The sequence below is a fragment of the Epargyreus clarus genome, unplaced genomic scaffold (genome assembly GCF_041222505.1).
Source record: "Epargyreus clarus isolate Ecla_fem2 unplaced genomic scaffold, WU_Ecla_fem_2.2 ptg000022l, whole genome shotgun sequence".
NCBI classification, from domain to species: domain Eukaryota; kingdom Metazoa; phylum Arthropoda; class Insecta; order Lepidoptera; family Hesperiidae; genus Epargyreus; species Epargyreus clarus.
Window position 1 is genome coordinate 1,136,349 of NW_027332229.1, and position 25,519 is coordinate 1,161,867.

The window sequence follows — 25,519 nt, forward strand, 5'->3', positions numbered from 1 at the left end:
GGGTTAGTTAGTTCTACCACCTTCAACGTAGTCTGTTAATGTGTGTGCCAAGTTTAATATTTTCAAAAACGATGACTATGAATTGACTAAAAAAAGAAAACCCCGAGACTACTATATAAACTTTTTAAAAGTACACAGCTTCTATCAAATATATTCTCGAAGGTACAAACACTCATTAAAAAAAAGAACAAGTGTTTTTACAATACACATCGCGCGCACAAACAACCATCCCACACAATATTTACAACTGTTAGGCAATCTGAGCCGACGGGTACGTCAAATTTAAGTTCTGCGTTAGCCTGAAATTATAATCCTGAGTCCCATGGATGGTCCTTATATGAGTCCTTAAATAACTGGGCCTCGTAAAATACTTACAACAAACATGACATTGGAACTTCTTCAAACCCGCGTGAGTTTCGAGGTGTCGCTTCAACTTCCCCCTCGTTATGAACCCTTTCCCACACTCCTGACAAATGTACGGCTTCTCCTTCGTGTGGGTGAAGCTGTGGAGTTTCAGATAGTAGTGGAGCTTGAAGCTCTTGTTACAGACCTGGCAGACGTGTTTTTTCTCCTCCGGTTTCTCTTCATCTTCAATAGCGATCTTGGAAGCATGGTTTTTCAAGTGTTCCTCTAAGTAAAAGAAGTGTTGGAAGACTTCCCCGCATATGTTGCACACGCGACTCCTCTCGTCGGCCGGTATGAGGGTATCGGAGCCCCCGGCGTTCGTTTTCGGCACCTTACGTGCGTTTTGGAGTACCATCGCGAGGATTTCGTTGCGGTTCTGTTCCACGATTCTGGGGAAGAATTATTATTATATTATATAATAATAATAAAATAATATCGTAATAATAAATTAATTATGGATCCACTGTTGGATACGTATCTCCTCTTATAATAATGACGCCACAGTCCATTAGAAGGGTTAAATACAAATTCGTACATCTCATAGATACCTTATAGATTTAAGTCCAAAAAAGTTGAAAAAATGTACATAAATATAAAAATAATAAACTTAGCACCGACTTATGTTTTTATAGGTATGTAATTATAAATGTATACCTAAAATAATCTTGAACTTTGAAGTACAAAACTGCATCTAGATATAAAAAAAAATGTTGAAAGTATAAAATGTTTCTGGACACAGAAAAATGTACCTGGAAGGAAAAAAATTACCTAAATGTAAAAATATGTCCCTGAAAGTACGAACATGTACCTAAAACACAAAATTGACCCTATGCACCAAAATGTACCAAAGGAAAGCTAAAAAATATACCTAAAAACAGAAAAATAATTCTAGATACCGAAAATGCCGCTGGAAAGCCAAAAAATGTACCTAAAAACACACAAATATACCTAAAAGTACAAATAATGTCCCTGAAAGCAAAAATAATGGCAGAAAGTCCAAAAATTTTACATTAAGATGCAGTACTCACAGCCCCTCCCGCTGATGCGTCGCCGTACCGCAGCGTGTAGCGCTCGCGCCGGTGCGTCAGCGCGTGCCGCTGCAGCTTGCACTTCGTACTGACCGACTTAGAGCATAATGCGCACGGTATACGGTACCGGTGTGTTTTATATGTACAACATTTGTACCTAGCAGTATAAAATGTACCTAAATATATGAAAATGTAACTAAATGTACATAAATGTTTGTAGTTGTCGAAAAATGAAGTTAGAAGGATAAAAGTGTTCCTAAACGTACAAAAGTGTGCCTAGAAGTAAAAAATGTACCAAGCAGTTCAAAAAAAGTACCTAAATGTACAAAATGTCCCTAGAAGCAAGAAAATGTCTCTGAAAGTACAAAATGTCCCTAGATTTATAAAATAGTACCAAAAACGCAAAAAAAAACCCCTCAATCGCCTAAAATGTAGCTGAAACGTCAAAAAATGTACCTAAAATACAAATAATGTCCCTGAAAGCATAAAAAATGTCCTGGGAAGTTCAAAAAATGTACCTAATGACACAAAAATGCCTTAAAAACTACGAAAAAGCCACAATACTCACAGCCCCTCCCGCTGGTGCGTCGCCAGATGCATGCGCACGTGGTACTTGGTGTGGAACATGTGCGCGCACACCGGGCACTCGTACCGCAGCGAGTAGCGCTCGCGCCGGTGCGTCAGCGCGTGCCGCTGCAGCTTGCACTTCGTGCTGAACGACTTCGAGCATAGCGCGCAAGCGTACACCGCGTCCGGTTTGTGGTGTTTGCGGTGGTACACCTGGTGGGGACACGGTTTTATGTCAGTATTAAATTGATCTAGCGTTTCTTGGTTTTTTTTTATAATATGTAAGAAGTAAATGAGCAGATGAGTGAACCCGATGGTGGGCTACTGTCTATGGATATTTGGATCTATAATTAACCCCAAAATATGATTAGAATAATATTACTATTTATCATAATAAATATAATATCATCTCATAAGATGAGGTCTGAAATAGATGAGTTACAACCCCTGAAGACTAAGTTGGCTAAGATGCTTCGGATAAGTACATATTTTTGTTTTGAAAGGTATGGTATAGGAGACAATCCTTAACCACATTTTATTTATTTTGTTTACTTTATTATACCTTAATTAACACTGGTATAAAAGGTGGACTTGATGCTAGAAGCATTCTCTGCCAGTCTACCTTTAGGCTAAGCAGAAAACGTGCAAGGCGGTATTCAATTGTGTAGAAAGAGTATACGTATATAATTATATAGAAATCCTTCCTTCAGAACAGAACTCAGTAGCTCTTAACATTACATGAGGTAGAAATAATTGTAGTATTGGTGTCCGGAGTCGACCCAAAAATAATTCTATCACCTTTAAATTAACCCTTATATAAATACGAACTAACACGACAAATAAAATAATATAAAAGTTATCACACTCACCATAGTCTCCCGTTTCTTATACCCCTTCCCGCATATAGTGCACACATAGGGCTTCGGTCCGTCATGCGTCGCCTCGTGGCTCTTCAGGGCTTCGTCATTCTCCATCTCGAGCAGACAGAACTGGCATTTGTACACTATCGCCTCGCCCTTATGGGACATTTTGTGTACCTGAAGAGTACGAGATTTGGACTGTTTAGTTGAGAATGTTTTTTAATGGGACAGTTTGTGTACATAGAAGAGTACAGGATTTGAATGGTTTAGTTAAGAATGTAAGGACAGTTTTTGTACCTAGTGGAGTACAAGATTTGGACTGTTTAGTGAGTATGGTTTTAATGATATATTTTTTTGTATCTGAAGAGTACGAGATTTGGACTAATTATTCGAGTGTCTTTAATGACACAAATTGGGGACCTAGAGAGTATGACATTTTAATATTATACGCACTTGCTTATAATTGTATAAGAATTAAATAATATACACTTTGTGTACCTGCAAGAGTATCGAGATTTGAATAGTTTACTTGAGTAAGTTTTATGTACCTTACATTTGTACATTACATTTTATGTACCTTGGAAGAGTACAAAATTTGGACTGTTATTAGAGATGTGCCGAGTCAGGTCGACCCGAGTCAGCACTCGAGTACTTACATCTCACATACTCGAGTACTAATAAGTGATACTCGAGTACCAGTGATACTCGAATACTGCCGGTACTAGTACACTAACTCCAGTCTTATGTACCTTATATAGGCAAACGAGTGAATACAATAGCAATTGTGTAAGTAACAATTTGTTTAATTTTGATTAGATTACGCACCTTTTTTTTGTCTTCGTGGTGTTAGACTATGTGTTACAAAGTACTCGAGTACTTCGTAAGTTACTCGAGTACATTGTGCGTACTCTGGACTCGAATACCAAAAATAGCCGACTCTACACATCATTTACTGTTATAAGAGTATGTCCTCAATGGGATATTTTGCGTACCTAGGAGAGTATGATTAAGTCGTTTGCGTTTGTTTTTGTGTATCAATCTATGCATGTGTCGAAGCATACACAATAGGGAATACTGACGTAGGTTGAGTGTAGAAAGTATTGTGTATTGTATGTACTATCATAGTGTAAGATATACAAAGCCGTTATAGTCACCTGCAAAGTCTCCAGATGCAAGAACCGCTGTTGACAGAACTCGCAGGCGTGAGGTCGCTTCTTAGCGTCCGCACCGCGTTTCATACCAAATTTTCTTCTACCCTTCACTGGCCTGTAAAATAACGGTATTGTTGAAATAAATTGTTATAATCATACAATTTTTCAAGATATGGCGCTAAAAAGACTATCACATTTAAATACATTAGAAATGAATTATCACTTGCTTAAACGGTGAAGGAAAACATCGTGAGAAAACCTGCATACCTGAGATTTATAAAAAAAATCTCAAAGGTATGTGAAGTCTACCAATACGCACTTGTCCAGCGCGGTGGACTATGGCCTAATCCTTCTCATTCTGAGAGGAGACCCGTGCCCGGCAGAGGGACAGTAATGTGTTGATGATGATTTAAAATACATTGTAGCGACTTCCCGCTACTCGTCAACAGATGGCGCTGTTGAATCACGCTATCGAAGTTTTCTAAACATCTTGCATATATCAAGCTCCGAACTGAGACTATTGGAGCACGGCCGCTCCCCGGACATGATCACCTATCCTATCCCACCGATAGGATATAGGTCCTGGTCCCTAAGGTCGCCCACAGATGCGCCGCTACCCTTGAGTAAGCTGCAACGCCTCAGAAAATTAAGTCTCCCTTACCACACCCTTCAAACCAGAACACAGCAGCGCTACACTGCTGTTATAACAGAAATAGGTGTGGCGATGATGCCGCCGGAGTCGGCCACCTTCAAATATATTCAGACTTTACAAATAGACACATCATTTATTTATTTATAGATTTAATTTTAATAATTACTTCTTTGTTCCTTCCTCGTCTTCCTTGTTTTTCTTGTCTTCTTCTTCCTTCACTCCTTCTTTCGGCTCCTCTTTCGGCTCTTCTTTCTTAATCTCTATCGTGCCATCTGAAAATAATATTAATTTAAATGAATTAAAAGTTATCTTTAGAAGAGGGGGATTAAAAGAAGGGACATAGATTCGACCTGTACTCAATAATATTAAGTGTCCAAAACTGTTTTTGGCCAATACAGTTTGTTTGCCCAAAACCAGTTTTTCGGCCAAGTCTTGGCCAAATTCAAATTTTGGTGGAACCTATTTTATTTTTCGTAATGTAGATATATTTAAAGTTTGTTGCAATAAAGATTTACAGTTTTCATTTTTCGCCGAAACCGGAATTTTTGCCGATACCTATTTTTGATCGAAACCTGTTTTTGGCCGAAACTTTAGCCGTCACCTTTTTAAGGCCTAAATTGGGCGATATTTGGTCGAAGCCGAAATATTGGCCTACACCTATTGTTTGGCACATTTTTGGGCGAAACCAAGATTTTTGACCGAAACCTATTTTTGGCCGAAACTTCGTCCAAAAGCGTATACTCACCATTGTGCACCGTAGCGTGCGTCAACACATGCCTATGCATCTTGCTACTCGTTATGAACCCACTATCACATATATAACACTTGAAGGGCCGCTCCCCCGTGTGAGTGCGCATGTGTATCTTCATGTAGGATGCTGTGCTGATCTTCTTAGAGCACACGCGACAGGGCAAGTTAGGGATTCACGAACATGTGTTTTTCAGAACGCCCTATCTTTGTCCGAAACCTACATTTTGGCCAAAACTTGGCCCAAACTGGAATTTTGGTCGATACCTATTTTTGGCCGAAATTTTCGCCGACACCTATTTTATGGCCGACACCGAAATTTTGGCCGACACCAATTTTTTTGGCCAGCACCTATTTTGAGGCTGAAACTTTGACAAAACTGAAATTTTGGCCGAAATCTATCTTTGGCCGAAACTTCGGCCACAAGCGTCTACTCACCATTGTGCACCGTAGCGTGCGTCAACACATGCCTATGCATCTTGCTACTCGTTATAAACCCACTATCACATATATAACACTTGAAGGGCCGCTCCCCCGTGTGAGTGCGCATGTGTATCTTCATGTAGGATGCTGTGCTGATCTTCTTAGAGCACACGCGACAGGGCAAGTTAGGGATTCACGAACATGTGTTTTTAAGTTCTTCCTATTTTGGTCCTAACCGTATTTTTTGGCCGAAAGTGGCCGAAACTGGAATTTTGGTTGATACCTATTTTTGGCCAAAACTTAGCCGAAACCTATTTATGACCCAAATCTATTTTTTTGGCCGAAATTATGGCCAATGCCTATTTTTCGGCCGAAAATTGACTGAAACCGAAATTTTGGTCAAAATCTCTTTTTGGCCAAAAGCAAAAATTGTTCAAAAATTCGGCCACAAGCGTATATACTCACCATTGTGCACCGTAGCGTGCGTCAACACATGCCTATGCATCTTACTGCTCGTTATAAACCCACTATCACATATATAACACTTGAAGGGTCGTTCTCTCGTGTGTGTGCGCATGTGTATCTTCATATTGGATGCTGTGTTGATCTTCTTAGAAGATACGCGACAGGGCAAGTTAGGGATTCACGAACTTGTGTTTTTAAGTTAGCCCTATATTTGTCCAAAACCTATTATTTGGCCAAAACGGAATTATGGTCGATACCTATTTATAGCCGAAACTTTGGTCGTCACCTTTTTTTGTCCGAAACTGAAATTTTGGCCAGTACCTATTTTGTAGGCGAAACTTTGACAAAAATGAAATTTTGTCCGAAAACTATTTTTTGGCCAAAACCGAATTTGTCCGAAACTTTGGCCACACGCGTCTACTCACCATTGTGCACCGTAGCGTTCGTCAACACATGCCTATGCATCTTGCTACTCGTTATAAACCCACTATCACATATATAACACTTGAAGGGTCGCTCCCCCGTGTGAGTGCGCATGTGTATCTTCATGTAGGATGCTGTGCTGATCTTCTTAGAGCACACGCGACAGGGCAAATTAGGGATTCACGAACATGTGTTTTTAAGTTCTTCCTATTTTGGTCCTAACCGTATTTTTTGGCCGAAACCTGGCCGAAACTGGAATTTTGGTTGATACCTATTTTTGGCCAAAACTTAGCCGAAACCTATTTATGACCGAAAACTATTTTTGGCCGTAATTTTGGCTAATGCCTATTTTTTGGCCGAAAATTGACTGAAACCGATATTTTGGTCAAATTCTATTTTTGGCCAAAAGCAAAAATTTTTCAAAACTTCGGCCACAAGCGTATATACTCACCATTGTGCACCGTAGCGTGCGTCAACACATGCCTATGCATCTTGCTACTCGTTATAAACCCACTATCACATATATAGCACTTGAAGGGTCGCTCCCCCGTGTGAGTGCGCATGTGTATCTTCATGTAGGATGCTGTGCTGATCTTCTTAGAGCACACGCGACAGGGCAAATTAGGGATTCACGAACATGTGTTTTTAAGTTCTTCCTATTTTGGTCCTAACCGTATTTTTTGGCCGAAACCTGGCCGAAACTGGAATTTTGGTTGATACCTATTTTTGGCCAAAACTTAGCCGAAACCTATTTATGACCGAAAACTATTTTTGGCCGTAATTTTGGCTAATGCCTATTTTTTGGCCGAAAATTGACTGAAACCGATATTTTGGTCAAATTCTATTTTTGGCCAAAAGCAAAAATTTTTCAAAACTTCGGCCACAAGCGTATATACTCACCATTGTGCACCGTAGCGTGCGTCAACACATGCCTATGCATCTTGCTACTCGTTATAAACCCACTATCACATATATAGCACTTGAAGGGTCGCTCCCCCGTGTGAGTGCGCATGTGTATCTTCATGTAGGATGCTGTGCTGATCTTCTTAGAGCACACGCGACAGGGCAAATTAGGGATTCACGAACATGTGTTTTTAAGTTCTTCCTATTTTGGTCCTAACCGTATTTTTTGGCCGAAACCTGGCCGAAACTGGAATTTTGGTTGATACCTATTTTTGGCCAAAACTTAGCCGAAACCTATTTATGACCGAAAACTATTTTTGGCCGTAATTTTGGCTAATGCCTATTTTTTGGCCGAAAATTGACTGAAACCGATATTTTGGTCAAATTCTATTTTTGGCCAAAAGCAAAAATTTTTCAAAACTTCGGCCACAAGCGTATATACTCACCATTGTGCACCGTAGCGTGCGTCAACACATGCCTATGCATCTTGCTACTCGTTATAAACCCACTATCACATATATAGCACTTGAAGGGCCGCTCCCCCGTGTGTGTGCGCATGTGTATCTTCATGTAGGATGCTGTGCTGATCTTCTTGGAGCACACGCGACAGGTTAGAGGGTCCGCGTCGATGGGTGGGAGGTCTTCTTCCTTAGTTTGGACCCATGTGTTGTCCGGGAAGTATTCGTCGTCTGAACCGTCTCTGCTTGGGCTGAAAATAAAGATAATTGATAAAAGATAATATTTGAAGTACAGATAATAGAGATAAGTATAAATTGGATTAAAATTTATGAAACTAATTTACGCCTTTATTTTTATTCAATTTACAAAACTGAAGTATTAAAATGGCAGAATTACGGACCAAATATGATTAATGATATTGTTTTTTTTTTTTTTTTACAAAAGTAGAAAAATGGTTTTCAGGCATATGTATGTATGTATCATTATGTATTTTTTATAAAAGAATTAGCAGATTCTTGCCTGAGGTCGACAACATATGCGCCGCTACTCCTCAGGACTAAGCTTGAACGCCTCGGAAAAGTATGTCTCCCTTACCACACACTTCAAACCAGAACACAGCAGCGCTCAACACTGCTGTTATAACAGAAATAGGTGTAGCAGTGATAGCCTAGTGGTTAAGAAAACTCGGCCTCTCGATCGAGGGGTCCGAGGTTCAAATCCCAGGCACGCACCTCTGATATTTCAAAGTTATGTGCGTATTAGAAATTAATTATCACTTGCTAAACGGTGAATGAAAACATCGTGAGGAAACCTGCATATTTGAGATTTATAAAAAAAATAATCTCAAAGGTATGTGAAGTCTACCAATACGCACTTGTCCAGCGCGGTGGACTATGGCCTAATCCTTCTCATTCTGAGAGGAGACCCGTGCCTAGCAGTGGGACAGTAATGGGTTGTTGATGATGATGATGAGGTGTGGCAGTGGTGCCGTCCGAGTTAAACCACACAGGGTTCTACTACCTTCAATATGTCCAAGTGTCAAATATGAATATTAAATATTTGTGTTAACCTTTATATATGTTAGGGTAAATGTGGATAGTGCGGTTATTATGTATAATTACCGGGCTATGCATAATTACCAGAGCTCGTGGTAAAGGTTGTAAAAACTTTCCAATTAATCACATTTACCGGCAATTATATAAAACTAGTTTTTGCCTGCGGCTTCGCCCGCGTTTAAAAGAAAATAATATAACATACTAACATACATAAAACTGAAAATTCGTACCTTCAACTTTGCTAAAGATCATCACTTAATATCGATTAAAATAATCGATGTTTTGGGTCCAAAAGATCGATTCTCCAATTAATCGATCTTAGATCGCCATCCCTAGTTCCCGTGGAATTTCCGGGATAAAAACTATCCTATGTTCTTTCTCGGGTCTCAGACTATCTTTGTACAAAATTTCATTAAAATCGGTTCAGTGGTTTGGGCGTGAAGAAGAGACAGACAGACAGACAGACAGAGTTACTTTCGGATTTATAATATTAAATAAGTAAGGATAAGGATTACCATACCCCTTTAGTAAATTTAGTAAATAATGAAATCAAACATCGGAATCAAATGCTATGGGGTGGAGTGATAAAATACATCCCTTACTATTATCTCTGATCGCTTATAAATATTTTAAGTACATTATAAGTACAGTACAAGTACTTTACATGATTTGGACCTTGCTTGCTTAGGTTTATATTTTGTTTTATGTTCCAACCTAACCTAACCAATCCTAAAGAATTTCATACCGGCTTGGTTTTGGTTAGGTTAGATCAATACATTTACCATGTGCGTTGGTAATTATCTATAATTACCGGTAATTCTAGATAATTACCGATTGCTTACATTTACCGTAACATATACTACATTAGATATAAAAATAACTTACCTTTCATCCTTCAAACTATTCTCATCTTTAACATCCTCATCTTGGAACTGATCAATAACCTCCGCCTTTATTTCAATCCGGACCACCTCCACTTCAGGCTTCGGTTCCTCCGGACCTTCGGGTTTCTTCGTGTAATCATCGTACTCATAGTAGAAGTTATCCGGTTCATCCATTGGACCTGATACGGCCATGAAGTGCTTCCCACTTTGGTCCATAACACTAGAGCTGTTTTGGTCCAAGCTGTCCATTATGTGTGATTTGTCGTCCTGAGTGTCAGATTGTGGTACGGTTGGGTCAGTCCATCCATCAGTCCATGGGTCCTTTATTTTGGGTTTGTTTTCTTCTGCTTTCGCCTTGAGCTGCTCTTCTAGTTCTTTTAGGTATGGTAGGATTGCATTGTAATCTGTGAAATAAATATAAAGATTATATGCGTGTTTACTATAGAGAAAATCTTTATCTTAAAAATATATAACTCAAAGGTATACTCAAAGGTAAAGGACTGGCATAGTGATCTATCAACGCACAGCCCAAACCACTGGACGGATCGGGCTGAAATTTGGCATGCAAGTAGATGTTATGACGTAGGCATCCGCTAAGAAAGGATTTTGATCAATTCTACCCCCAACGGGATAAAATAGGGGATGAAAATATTACTTCGTAACGCGAGCGAAGCCGCGGACAAAAGCTCGTTATCTATATGAATAAAAAATAATGTTTCACTGTACGTCCTTTATAGAATTGTAAACTATGCATTTGATCATGTGATGGTCTTTAGCAAAGTTGTTTTGCATGAGCCCACCAAGGTTTCTGTTGGTAAGACCAATTTTCGACAGATGGCGCCACTGTCATTCCAATGAAGATACAAATTTTCAGTTATATGTTTAAACGCAGGTGAAGCCGCGAGCATTACTAATCCTTACTAATATTATAAATCCGAAGGTAACTCTGTCTGTCTCTCTGTCGGGTTGTCTCTTCTTCACGCCTAAACCACTGAACCGATTTTAATGAAATTTTGTGCAAAGTAAGTCTGAGACCCGAGAAAGGACATAGGATAGTTTTTATCCCGGAAATCCCACGGGAAGTAGGGATGGCGATCTAAGATCGATTAATCGGAGAATCGAACTTTTGGACCAAAAAAAATCGATTATTTTAATCGATTTTAGTAAGAATTGAATCGTAAACTATGCATTTGATCAAGCGATGATCTTTAGCAAAGTTGTTGTCCATGAGCCCACGAAGGTTTCAGAGTTGGTACGACCAATTTTCAACAGATGGCGCCACTGCCATTCCAATGAAGGCACGAATTTTCAGTTTTATGTATGTTAGTATGTTATATTATATTCTTTTAAACGCGGGCGAAGCCGCGAGCAGTCCTAATACATTTATAAAACACAGGAAAATACAATATTATTGTTAAATAAAAAAATATTCTATACGTATTGTTTGAATGCCGTATGCAGAATTGACAAACGAGTATTCCATTTGATAAGTGGTCACAGCCGTAGATATCTGAGGACTATGGGCTCGTACACAAAACTGCGATGCGACGTCGCATTGTAAAAATCTGCGACGACTGCGAGATCTGGGAAGACGTATACTTTAATGTAAAAAAATGACAGAGTACGTTGATTTTTTTATATTACTAATTGAGGAGCGCCCAATTTTTTGGGACATATATGAAATAAATACTATATATGAATGAACGAGCCCATAGGGCTTGTACACAAAACTGCGATGTGATGCGATGCGAATTCGCAACGCGACACGATGCGATGCGATTTCTTACGGCAAGGCGTCTCCCAGGGTGACCATTCTTCCGACAACCGTACGCAACGTATTTTGAGAACTAGGTCGTGACATGGATCGTAAAATGAAGTGTGCACTTTTGTTATTAACAAGAGTAACAAAGAAGATTTTGGGTTCATCCATTCATCATATATCATTTATTTCATATATGTCCCAAAGAATTGAGCGCTCCTCAATTAGTAATATAAAAAAATCAACGTACTCTGTCATTTTTTTACATTAAAGTATACGTCTTCCCACCCCAAAAATACAGGTCTGTGCGTCTTCTCCATACTCTGTCTCTGAGCGAACTAAAAATGGCGTCAACAAGTGTGACGAAACATCGCAAGAATGCGCGATGCGAATCAATTCGCAAGTCCTTGCGATGCGTCGAGGGAGTTCGTAGATTTTTACGATGCGACGTCGCATCGCAGTTTTGTGTACGAGCCCTTTTTTTTTTTTTTCTTTTCGAGGGGAACCTTCAAAAGGTACCCGACGACGTGGGAGCGACGTCGGGTTATGTGGGATTTTTACCGCACTAAAACCCCCTCGGTGGCCGCCCTCGGCGCTTGTTGGAGAACTCCGGGATCTTCAACGGAACACAACCGGTGTCCTCCAAGCGCGATGCCCGAATCGGGCTCTGCCCTAGGGGAGCGTTCGCTCCTCCCACAACATCTGGTGATTACGACGGTATGCGATCACACATACCGCCGTCCTTCCCGGGGCAGTATACTGGACGGTTCGAGCTCCCACTCTTGCCACCCGCAACCCCGGAAGCCCCCTTTTAGTCGCCTCTTACGACAGGCAGGGGATACCGTAGCCCTATTCTAGTCCCGGAATGTGTACGGGCCCTAAGGGATGCCTCGTGTCTGTCTTCATTACCACACCCTTCAAACCAATGGTGCCTCATGACCCACAAAGGGTTCAGCTACTTATTAACTTTTAATTAAATAAGTGTTAATTACCATATGGTTCTCCCTCTATCTTATCATCCGGATGTTTTCTGTCAAAATGTGTGGTCAAGCATTCAAATCTGTGGACAAACAATATAATCATTAATAAAGAAGAAATTACAAAAAAATTGATGGTGGTATAACACTCTTCGTTCGACTCCGGCGGCATCACCTACACACCTATTTCTGTTAAAACAGCAGTGTAGCGCTGCTGTGTTCTAGTTTGAAGGGTGTGGTAAGGGAGACATACTTTTCCAAGGCGTTCCAGGTCAGTCCTCAGGGGTAGCGGCGCATCTGTGGCCGACCTCAGGTAGGAATATCTAATCCTATCTGGGGTTGATTACAGATGTCCATGGGCGGCAGTAGCCACTTACCATCAGGTGGACCGCATACTATATTATATAAGGAAGTGGATGGAAACTGACATACATGAGGGTTGAATCATGTATGTCATGTACATCTTTAGGAATGGCAGCACATATCACAGTTGTCTCTGGGAGGCAGTGGTAATATATAGTCTGCGCCAAACTGCTAGTCCGCTCTGAATATAGATTCGAGTCGCGTCGCCATAACAAATTGTATAACTGCCTGCTTGCAACAACTTCAGAGCGGACTAGCAGTTTGGCCGCGGACTATACGAGAGTGTACTCTACGAGGACTCTATATATGTTCAGAGACATTGAAAGTGTTTAAAAAGAATATATCACATTTTTCTATACAATATTTTGATAGGCACGACCCCGTAGACTATGTTACGGTAATTATAAATAACTAGCTGACCCGGCGGACGTTGTGTTGCCATATAAATGAAAAAAATGTTAAGGATGAACAACTCTTATCACTTAGGGGTATGAAAAATAGAGAGTAGCCGATTCTCAGACCTACTGAATATGCAAATAAAAATTTGGTGAAAATCGGTAAAGCCGTTTCGGAGGAGTACGGTAATTAACAATTACGGTAATTAATATGTACAATTTTCTATTAAATTGTAAATATTAGCGGGACGAAGACAGCGAGGGATCCTCCCGGCACCCGTCCGCTGCCCGCTCTCGCCCGCGGCTACATAGCTGCGTTAGTATGCCCTTTGTCCCTGTAGTTCCGAGACCAGAATAGGGCTACGGTATCCCCTGTCTGTCGTAAGAGGCGACTAAAAGGGGGCTTCCGGGGTTGCGGTCGGCAAGAGTGGGAGCTCGAACCGCCCGGTCAGCGGCCCCGGGAAGGACGACGGTATGTATGGTCGCATATCGTCGTACACACCAGATGGTGTGGCGAGCGCTAAGCTCACCTGGGCGGAGCCCGACGGGGCAACGCGCTAAGAGGACTCCGGTTGCGTTCCTTTGGAGATCCCGGAGCCCTCTACGCAGCGCAGAGGACGGCCACCGGGGGGGTTTTAGTGCAGTAAAAATCCCACATAACCCGGCGTCGCTCCCACGTTGTCGGGTACCTTTTGAAGGTTTACCCCTCGATAAAAAAAAAAGTATGCCCTTACGTTGTTACGGAATATACTTTTAGTTGTGAGCAACAACTTCAGAGCCGACTAGCAGTTTGGCGCGGACAATACCATCAGGTGGAATGCATGCTTGTTTGCTTAAACCATATTAATAATTTACCAATAATAATATGATGAAATTTAATTAAGTATTTGAATGACAGAATAATATTTGTATTAATATTAAAAGTCTATAATTACTTAATTAAAAGACTTAACCAACCGCATTTATAATTAAACTCCATTCATATTTCATTTTATTATATTTTCATTATTTGCGCGCCAAATTACGTTCGATATTATAATACTAGAAAAATCAACCAATTCATTATTTATTTATTTATTAAATTTGTAATTAATATTATTCTTTCACTATTTAATAATAATTTCAATATAAACTGTTATATTTATATAATTATGTAATTTGACTATAAGGATCAATTATATTTTTGATATAATAATATAATACAGACTATATTTAATTATAGTTCGCGCCAAACTGCTAGTACTTAGTAGTGCGCTCTGAAGTTGTTGCGAGCAGGTGTAGTTATACAATTTGTTATGGCGACGCGATTCATTTCTATATTCAGAGCGGACTAGCAGTTTTACGCGGACTATACTCGTATTAGACGCAGTTTCGAAATTAAACCATAGATTAGTAAAGATACTTCGCCGCCTTGAAATTGAATGAAGCCACAAACGGCTTATTTTAGTAAGTTCTTTTTTGAATTCTTGACAAATAAAAACATTTTTAGAGAAAATTTACGAATAAATAACTAATACTGCGTAATTTACGTAATAAATAAATAATTATTTCAAACATTTTAGGGACATTTTAGCACGGAGACGTGGCAAAACTTTTTTACGCAACTATTTCAATTCTCAAAACTGGGTACATTTTCTTGTTAGGAGTGAGTAATCTTTACTAATCTATGAATTAAACACGCACTATTTTTTACTTACCGAATGAATATGCAGCACGCATCATTATATCCATAATAATTCACAGATTCACTTGAACATTATACGAAATACAGTAATTCAGTCTATTATTTTCATAATCCGTAGCTACCAATAACTTATTGCGACGTATTTAATAAAAAGGGTATGTTTAACGCTACCGATATATTAAAACAGGAGACCATTTCCACAAAAACACACTTGTTAAACTAAAAGCGAACGAAAAAATATTATCGACCATTTTGGCGCACTTTCTTTGTCAACTTAATACGCAATATTGATTTATCACTGGTAGAGTATGAAAATACGCGCCATTTTTATGATAAATAAAACATTATGGCGATTATTCTTTATTTTACGCGGTTTTAATACAATTTGCATAAGCTTTTACGCTATCTAACAGAGAAACTGATCTGAAAATGACATTTAGAGACAGGGGTGGCGAGTGCGTTCAATACCTACCCCTCCTAAAGGGTTGTTTTCGTGAGGGTGATTTTTTTTTATTGTCTGACCATGGTCCATGCTGTGTGGAAATATCGGCTCCAATAAAATAGGGCTTAAATTGGTGCGTACCCGTTAGGTAATAAAGTTTTATTTTCCGTAACGTTATTAGTTCGAAGCATAGATTAGTAAAGATACTTCGCCGCCTTGAAATTTAATGAAGCCACAAACGGCTTATTTTAGTAAGTTCTTTTTTTGAATTCTTGACAAATAAAAACATTTTTAGAGAAAATTTACGAATAAATAACTAACACTGTGTAATTTACGTAATAAATAAATAATTATTTCAAATATTTTAGGGACATTTTATCACGGAGACGTGGCAAAAATTTTTTACGCAACTATTTCAATTCCCAAAACTGGGTACATTTTCTTGTTAGGAGTGAGTAATCTTTAGTAATCTATGGTTCGAAGTTTTTAATATGGAAAATAATAAACAGAGAGGTTACTACCATCTCTTAAAACAATATTATTTTAATCATACTTTTACTTTTTTGCAGAAACTAACTTTTTAAGCAAAATATGCCAATTTCAGTTGGTTTTATACAATGGACAAGCGAAAAATTAATAAGGGTTTAAGTTTGTTCAACTGTGTATGACGGAATATTTTACTGTTTTAAGAAGGAAATAAAACTGTCCTGAACTATGATGGTTTTTAAAAGATGGTGGTAGGCCTCCGGTTTTCAAAAGATCTTTTCGTGTCTGTAAATCGTTTTCAAGAGAACATAGTTTTCATTACTTACTAGGTATTCCGTATGTAATAAGCAATAAAAAAGTTTCTTTACTCATGTTTTGTAATTAAAAATGAGTTCCAGAAAAATGATTCTATCTATTAGTATTAGTATTATATATTAGTTATGACTTTTACGCGAAACCATTAACTTTTTTATTGATATTGTGACATAGAATTTCAAATCAAATCAAATCAAATTATTTTTTAAATTCAAAATAGGTTCTTTAGAGAACACTTTTTGAATGTCAATACAACTACCACCACTTCATAAGGTGTTTCGTTATGGAAAATAATTTTCCGGATACTTTTTTCGGAGGAAATTTCAACTATTATAATTGTATAGAGGACGGTTATAGAGAAAAATGGCGATGTGGAGCGTACGCACTGAACGCACTGTAAGGTTTAAAATAAGGTCTATTCTACCCCTATTTTCCTTAGTACATGCCACCCCTCTCTCCAGTGTTCAACGCGGCAGGGGGTGCAAGGGGTGCACTTGCACCCTCTCAATGAATGAAGGCATCTCTATCCACATGTTTTATATTTGAAATGGCTTGTTAAATTTTGACTGTTTTATCTCGAATTCTATGAAATGTATAAACGCTACACTCAAAGCCCTATACTAGGATTCCCTGTGTTTAAGTGCTATGGACACACACAGAGACAAATACGCAAACACCCAGACCCAGAAACAGAAACCTAAATTCATCATTTAGATGTTTGTTAGGCCGGGGATCGAACCCGGGAACCTCTGCGCACCTAACCGGTATGGTAACCTTGCCGCCACGCGGGTTGTCAAACACGCTATTTTTCAACGATTTTCGCTTTATAGAGCCGTAATAGAACAGTTAAAATTTAATATAATGCATCTATTTGAATAGCTGTCATGGTATAATCTGCGTAAAACTGCTAGTCCGCTCTGAATATAGAAATGAATCGCGTCGCCATAGCAAATTGTGTGACTACAACTCGCAACAACTTCAGAGCGGACTAGCAGTTTGGCGGGGACTATAACAAGTACAAACATAAAAAATAAAAATTCATCTCCTCTAGTATGCGACCACACATAACGTCGTCCTTCCCGGGATCGCTGGCGGGATCAAGCCCCCACTCTTACCTGCAACCCCTGAAGCAGTGGTGGACTAATGTCCTCGGAGGCCCGAGGCGGAAACTTGAAGGCCCTAAAGGCTAGAGGCTAGAGGCCCTCAAAAGCGTAATAAAATTTTTTTTGATCTTACGAAATGACAAATGTGTCATAGAATTATTCGCCTGTGACCTTTTTTTCCATGAATGATGCACATTTCATAGATTGGTTGGTTCTGACGGGGCCCCCCAGGACCGGAGGCCCGGGGCGGTTCGCCCCTTTCGCCCCCCCTTTAGCCGCTAGAGCCCTGAAGTCCCCCATATAGTCCTCTTCTCTACGAAAGGCAGGGAAAACTGTACCCCTATTAAGGCCTTAAGTTCACATGTACACCTTTTTGTTTAAGAGGGGAAAATCTTCAAAAGTTACCCGATGTGGGAGCGAGGCCAGGTTATGTTGGATTTTTACCGCACTAAAACCCCCCCGGTGGCCGTCCTCAGCGCTTGGTGGAGAACTCTGGGATCTCCAATGGAACGCAACCGGAGTCCTCCGAGCGCGATGCCCCGGTCGGGCTCTGCCCTGGGGGGAGCACTACGCTCCTGGCGCACACCTGGTGTTTACGACGGCATGCGACCACACATGCCGCCGTTCTTCCCGGGGTTGCTCTCCGGACGGTTCGAGCTCCCACTCTTGCCGCCGGCAACCCCGGAAGCCCCTTTTAGTCGCCTCTTACGACAGGCAGGGGATACCGTAGCCCTATTCTAGTCCCGGAACTACAGGGACAAGGGGATACCTACCCCTATTAAGGCCAACACCACATTTCCTTACCTTATTATTATTTTTTGTTTAAGAGAGGGAAAACCACTTCCTTACCTAGAAAAATATCTATAACATATCCTGCACTGGTATTTGACTTGAAGGTGGAATCTCTTGTTGTGCCTCCCGAGTTTGCTTGCAGTAATGAAAGTCTGACCACACGTCGGGCAAGTGTAGGGTTTCTCATCTGAAAGTTATAATTATCAATCATCATCATTTTCTAATATAGAAAGGAGTCGCGTCGCAATAGCAAATTGCTGATATTAGCGGAACTTCTGCACCCTCTGCTGCTCTCGCTCGCGGGCACATAGGGCAGTTAGTGTGCCCTTACGTTACGGAGTATATGCTAACTAAACCTGCGCAACAACTTCAGAGCGGACTAGAAGTTTGGCGCGGACTATACCAATGGCACAGTTATAACCTATAGCCATGGCCTTCTAACAACAATGTTAAGCACTGTTTTATTCATGTCTAAAGAGATATTTAAAGATATACTATGTTTTATTACTGCAGCTGACCTTAAGTGGGTTTGATATTAGCAGCGACTATGTAATTGCTGGAAAACATCTTCAAATTCATAAATAGTTATAAAAATGATATTTTGTATAACTGAAATGAAACATACATGAACCTGTATAAATTGATAAGGTCTATCATCTATCTAGTTTCTAGTATGAAGCAGTTCTTGTATAACAGCAGTGTTAAGCGCTGCTGTATTCTGGTTTGAAGGGTGTGGTACGGGAAACATAGTTTTCTGTGGCGTTCCAGCTTACTCCTTAGTAGCGGCGCATCTGTGCTGTGACCTCAGGTAAGAATATCTAATCCTCTTTGAAGTTGAGTACAGATGTCCATGAAAGAAGTAACCACTTACCATCAGGTTGGCTGCATGCTCGTCTGCTACTCCTATATTATAAAAAAGTTCTGTGTTTTCTTAGAAGGATGTGGATGCTGGCTGACTTATAAAGCAACTATCTTCGTTTCAAATAGAACTTAGTTCAGGTGTTCTATATGGAGCTGGTTACTGTCTCCATACGGCAGTGACTTACCAATCAGGATTACAAGCTCATTTTAACTTTAATACAAAATAATTTACTAATAACTCACCAGTATGTGACCTTACGTGCAACTTGAGGTAGTAACTTAGGGTAAATTGCTTTTGACAAGCGAAACATTTGAAAATCTTCTCCAAATTCAACAAATCCTTATTATATTCTACTTTAGGTTCTTCTTTATTGCCTTCTTTGTTTAAGTCTTCTGTTTTATTATCGTTACTCCCACCACTCTCTGGTTTAACAATATCCTTATTTTCATACTCTGCAGCTTTTTCGTTACCAATATAACCGTCTTCTGGCTTTATTTCTATATCTAATAAATCTTCTTTCTTTATTTCTTTACCTAGTTTCTTTAGTTTCTTCTTTTCTTTCTTTAACTTTTTTCTTTTTAACTGATTCTTAACTCTTAAATCATAGCTCGTTATCCTATCCTTATGTGTAGCGACATGTTTGTCCAAATCCGCTAAATCTACATAGCAAATGTTGCAGACAGAACAACCGTAGAACGGATAATCTTTGTCCGTTATCTTCTCAGACCAATAATTGCTTCTTTCCTTCTTAACTTTCCGTTTCCCTTTCTCAAACGGCTTCGTTAACACAATGTTTCCGTTACTCTGACCACTTGTGCCTAAATTACTTTTATCGTTACTTATATTAAGATTGTTTAAACATTTTACTGTGCTATTTTCTACACTACAACTTGCATCTTTGCTTTTCTTTTCGTTATCGGGTCTAGAGACAGTTGGTTGTATATGATTAGGCAAGTTTAGTTCAGTTTGTGGTATATTCTTGGGTACATTCATTTTCACATTATCGTTATACGGACCAACATTTTGTATATTGCCTGTGTTTGTTTCTGGATTAACATTATTGTATACCTGATGTGCCTGATAGTCATATACACTCAACGGGTCCATTTCAACTATATTTTGATTCATTGTTATTTATCTGAAAAAGAAATAGTAATTTTTATAACTGCATAAATAGTGGGAGTCCACATGAAAGTATTGAGTGATCAAGAAAGAATATAGTATTTTTAACCAGCTGCCTTATTCTTTGGCATGGCCCTGGCTTGATGGATGTAACATATAAAGTGTTAGATAATTTGTCCAAATTAGAGTGACATAGGCTATATTTTTAAACAGTAGGAAATTTTATTTTATCTTTCAGATTTTATAAGAATAAATATAGAAATTGACAGAAATATAGTCATTTAACTTTTAGTAGGTATGATCATCAACCCATTACTGTCCCACTGCTGGGCACGGGTCTCTTCTCATAATGAGAAGGATTAGGCCATAGTCCACCGCGCTGGCCAAGTGCGTATTGGTAGACTTCACATACCTTTGAGATTATTTTATTATTTTTTTTTATACATCTCTCAGGTATGCAGGTTTCCTCACGATGTTTTCCTTCACCATTTAGCAAGCGATAATTTATTTCTAATTCGCACATAACTTTGAAAAATCAGAGGTACGTGCCTGGGATTTGAACTCGGACCCCTCGATCGAGAGGCCGAGTTTCTTAACCACTAGGCTATCACTGCTGTTAGTAGGTATATCGGATCTTAATTGGCTTCTACTAGTACCAATATAGGGGTTGTCTTTTATGTATAGTTAACTTCAAAAGTGCAATTCAGAATACATGTAGCGCCATCTTTTGTCCGGATGTAAAAAGTTACTTCATATGACATTCAAACAATATTTTGTTGGCAACATGTGTTCCATTGTATAAATGTCTCTTACCACCTTCAAACCAGAACACAGCTTACATATTATATTATTATTCGAAAAACCGAAACATAAGAAAAATAATTTCCATCATTTATCAGTACTAAATAATGTTAGAAATAGGAACTTTAGTATTGATTACCACTTAAGATTTTTTTAATAAATTTTTAGCCAACTAACAAAAGTTTGATTACTTTTTGGATTTCCTAATATATTGCTTAAAAGTCCTGATTTAATATTGTAGATGATTTTTATTAGGAATTTAATAAGAATAGGGATTTACATTAAACCTATACCTGAGGGCTTTGTAAAGATCTCAAGGGTTTCAAAGAGTATCTTTATATATAGATATACATATATATGTCTTATGTGCATATGTATGTCACTGAACTCCTCCTAAACGATTGGACTGATTTTGATGAAATTTGTTGTGTGTGTTCAAGGGGACTTGAGAATGGTTTAGATTCACAATTTAGACCGTGGGAAAAGGTTTTTTTAATAAATTTTTAATTCGTAAGAAGTTATAGAATTGGGTTATAGGGTTTGTGAGTTGGTAAGACCAATTTTTGACAGATGGCACCACTGTCATTGCAATGTAGGTACACATTTACCGTTTTATGTATGTCATATTATTTCTTTAAAATGCAGGCGAAGCCGCGGGCACCACTAGTATAAATATAAAATAAATACCAATACACAAAGAGACAATAATGAGTTGAATTCTCTATAAAACTTATGTCAGCCTTATGGGACTTCATTTCTGGACTCTTATAAGTAGCCATAATTCATACTTGTAAATATTTAGTCATATGGGTGTTTTAAGTTATTTTCACATATTTAAACAGTGAGAGAAAATGTTGTGAGGTAACCTACATGCCTGAGTATTCTAAAGTTCTCAAAGGTGTATGAAATATACTCTGAAAAGTGTGGACTTTGGTTTATACCTTTATAATTCAGTTTTTTTGCCCAATAGTGGGACATATGCCCAATAAAGGGATAGTAATGGGTTAATTATGTCAAATATATATTAAAACATCTGGTTACAAAAATACACACCATAACTATTTTAATTGTATTTAAATAACATTATAATACTTTATTTAAACAGCATTAAAACATTTTTATAGTAAAAATAACATTTTATTCAATGACAATTCATTTAAAGTAAACATCATACGAAAAAAACGGCATACATTCGTCTCGATACAAAGAAAATCTTAATTTGCCCATCTCTTAACTTTAGAACAATTCAAATAATTCAAATATATTAGCGCGAAAGTTTCGAAACTCAAACTTTATAAATGTTTCAAACAAAATCCTGTCCAGTTACAAAACAAGGCTGAAGGGCGTACGGTGTCAGTAATCAATATTTGAAGAAAAAAAAATACCTACGACAACTCGACAGTACATAAAAAAGTGAGCACTTTTTTATCAACATCCAACTTTAATTGCTAAAATATTCACATATCAACACCACAACCACTAAAATAACTAAACTACATAACAGTTTATAGTCTAAGCTAAGTTTTAGTTTACATAACAACACCAAATGTTTATTTATACGAGCGTAAAACGCGTATTTAACAAATACAAATTCACATTTTTTTCTCGCGTGACCGACAACTGGCCGCCGTCATGGTTAATGTTGCCAGTTAGGGAATCTTAATTCGCGTCTTTGTTACGTGTAAAATAAAATTGAATGTTTCGAACTTATTTTAAGTTTAATAATATTGAAATGTCATATATTTTTACTAAAATGTAATATGTTTAATTTTCATTGATCTCTAGTACATGAAATGATATTTTGCAATTTATTTATTTTAACATTTGACATTAAAGTGTAATTGTTAAGTGTTCAAAAAAGGTTTTTCACTAGCAGTTTTAATAAAATTATTTCATTCTTTACACGACAAAAAAGTTACGTCTTGTAACTGTAACAAAATCAATATTTACTCGTATTTTAGTATTTATTAACAAAGCGTCATTACTTTGTAACAGGGTAAATAATAATGATATGGCAATAATTCAGTGAAGTGTCAAAATATGTTCCTTTTCACGCAACGCAATTTATTTTATAATCGACTAATGGACTTTATAAAGATATTTTACTAACAAGACAAAATAATACAAGGTAATGAATAAATGTTTGATTAGCTTATGGTACATAATCTATTTTTTAATATAGAAGTAGCAAACGCGTGCGTAGTCCACGTGATCTTAAGTGGCTACTGTCGTCTGCCGCTCATGGACATCTGTAATCAACCCCAGATGAGATTAGATTCCTACCTAAGGTTGACTAAAAATGCTTTTCGTTTAGGACTAAGTTGTAACGCCTCGAATACGTGTTTTTCTTACTTATACTTATATAGTCCCCGCCAAAGTGCTAGTCCGCCCTGAAGTTGTTGCGAGCAGGTATAGTCATACAATTTGCTATGGCGACGCGATTCTATTCTATATTCAGAGCGGACTAGCAGTCTTACGCGGATTATCTACCTTACAAAGTTCAAACATGAACACAGCATTACTTAACACTTCTGTTATAAGATAGAAATAGGTGTGGCGGCAATGCTTCCGGATTTGAACCACAAAGGATTCCACCTCCAATTTTTATCATGAAATGATAATAAATAGATAAATAAATGATAATAATTTCATGCATTAGTTCCAATAAATGTATAGCTGGTAACTAATCGTCGCTACTGTACACGTGTCGTTATGATTATCATACAACAGTGTATGTCGCTAAGTAGATATCATTAACTGTCATTAGGGTTCCCATTCATTATTCCGAGGAATATATTGCGCAATATTGTCGTACTTGGGTATATTCGGATTTTAAATTAACTCTTTAGGCGCGCCATTAGAAGGAATAATTGTCATTTTTATTTAATTTTATGATAATTAGTGAATTAAATGATTTTTGTTACGAAGACGGTTACACTTTAGCTTGATATTACGATTATGTATAATAGTTATTTATTGAAGTATAGCCAATTTTTAAACGATATATGAGTGTTTATTATTGCTACGATAAATTAAAAAGACAGAGATTTGTTTTGATATTTTGTAAGCGAATATATTGGGCTTTTGGGGTCCCTTGATGTCAGGGCCCTGGGTACAGGCCGCGTACGCCTTTAAGATAAAAATGGAATGGATTATAAGTCAGATATACACAACGCCGTAGTAAGAGGATGGTACTTATTAAGGACAGGGTGTACATAAACCGGTACATACATACATACATACATACGGTACATACATACGGTAACATTACCGATCACATAAGAATATAAAGTATGTTTGCCAAACAATCGTAGCCAAATCTCGAGCTTAAACAAAGATGGGGTAGACGTTAATAAAGCCTATTGGAATTCTGATCTTTGGTAAGATGATTTCTTGGTAGATTGATTATTAATAAATCAAATTCTATTCCTGCCAAGCTTAACAGTGTTAAGCGTTCCTTCTGAGACATACTTTTCCGAGGCATGCCAGCTTAGTCCTCAAGGGTAGCGGCGATCTATGGCCGAACTCAGGTAGGGATTAAATTTTATCTGGGTTTGATTGCAGACGTCAGATAGGCAGCAGTACCCACTATCAGGTGGACTGCATGCTCATCTGCTACCGTGTATTAAATAAATTATAGTTTAAAACTAAAAACCACGCTAAAATCGCACAAGAAAAATAGTTAATCCTGATTCCTGACGATCCTGATGAGGAGAATGGGATAAAATTATTAAAATCGTGTATTGTCATCGGTTCTTGATAATTGTTCGAAATTTTAAATTAATCGGACCGTTCAAAGTGGGTAAAAATCGAGTTCAAAGATTTCGCTACATACATACATAGATATAATCCAAGCTAATAAAAGCGTGTTAAAAAGCAACGTTCACGATGCATTATGCCGATCACATAAGAACATAAAGTATGTGATATAATGGCACGCTTATATGATATAACAGTTTTAATTCACATAATTCAACTAGTGGTGCTCGCGGCTTCGCCCGCATTTTAAAGAAATAGGTAATATGACATACATAAAACGGAAAATTTGTACCTGCATTGGAATGACAGTGGTGCCATCTGTCGAAAGTTGGCTGTCTTACCAACTCCCAAACCCTCGTGGGCTCTTGGACAACAACTTTGCTAAAGATCATCAATTGATCAAATGCATAGTTTCCGATTCTATAACTATAATACTTACGAATTAAACATTAATTAAAAAAAACCTTTTCCCACGGACTAAATTGTCAATCTAAACCATTCTCAAGTCCCCTTGAACACACCCAACAAATTTCATCAAAAATCAGTCTAGTCGCTTAGGAGGAGTTCAGTGACATACACACGCACATAAGTAATATATATAAAGATATAACAATGTATTAAAGTCAACAATTTATTC

General features: G+C 38.1%; 1 protein-coding gene across 1 annotated transcript; it reads right to left on the reverse strand.

The window, feature by feature from the left end:
- LOC140751204 (uncharacterized) lies at positions 1-22,751 on the reverse strand. The gene is made up of 12 exons (XM_073085066.1): positions 22,513-22,751; positions 19,443-20,338; positions 18,396-18,525; positions 12,774-12,841; positions 10,024-10,426; positions 8,046-8,333; positions 5,409-5,587; positions 4,830-4,935; positions 4,015-4,126; positions 2,870-3,037; positions 2,002-2,213; positions 1-794 (listed from the first exon to the last, which is right to left on the reverse strand). The coding sequence occupies exons 2-12, from the start codon at positions 20,326-20,328 to the stop codon at positions 251-253; spliced, it is 3,096 nt and encodes a 1,031-aa protein (XP_072941167.1). The 5' UTR covers positions 20,329-20,338; positions 22,513-22,751; the 3' UTR covers positions 1-250.
- Positions 22,752-25,519: the final 2,768 nt, after the last annotated feature.

Bases quoted from the DNA above. Each gene is read 5' to 3' on its own strand.
- LOC140751204 (XM_073085066.1), bottom strand. From the start codon at position 20,328: ATGAATCAAAATATAGTTGAAATGGACCCGTTGAGTGTATATGACTAT. The intron at 18,526-19,442 runs GTGAGTTATTAG...TATAACTTTCAG, and splicing joins GCACGTAAGGTCACATACTG to ATGAGAAACCCTACACTTGC. The intron at 2,214-2,869 runs GTGAGTGTGATA...TGTCCCCACCAG, and splicing joins ATAAGAAACGGGAGACTATG to GTGTACCACCGCAAACACCA.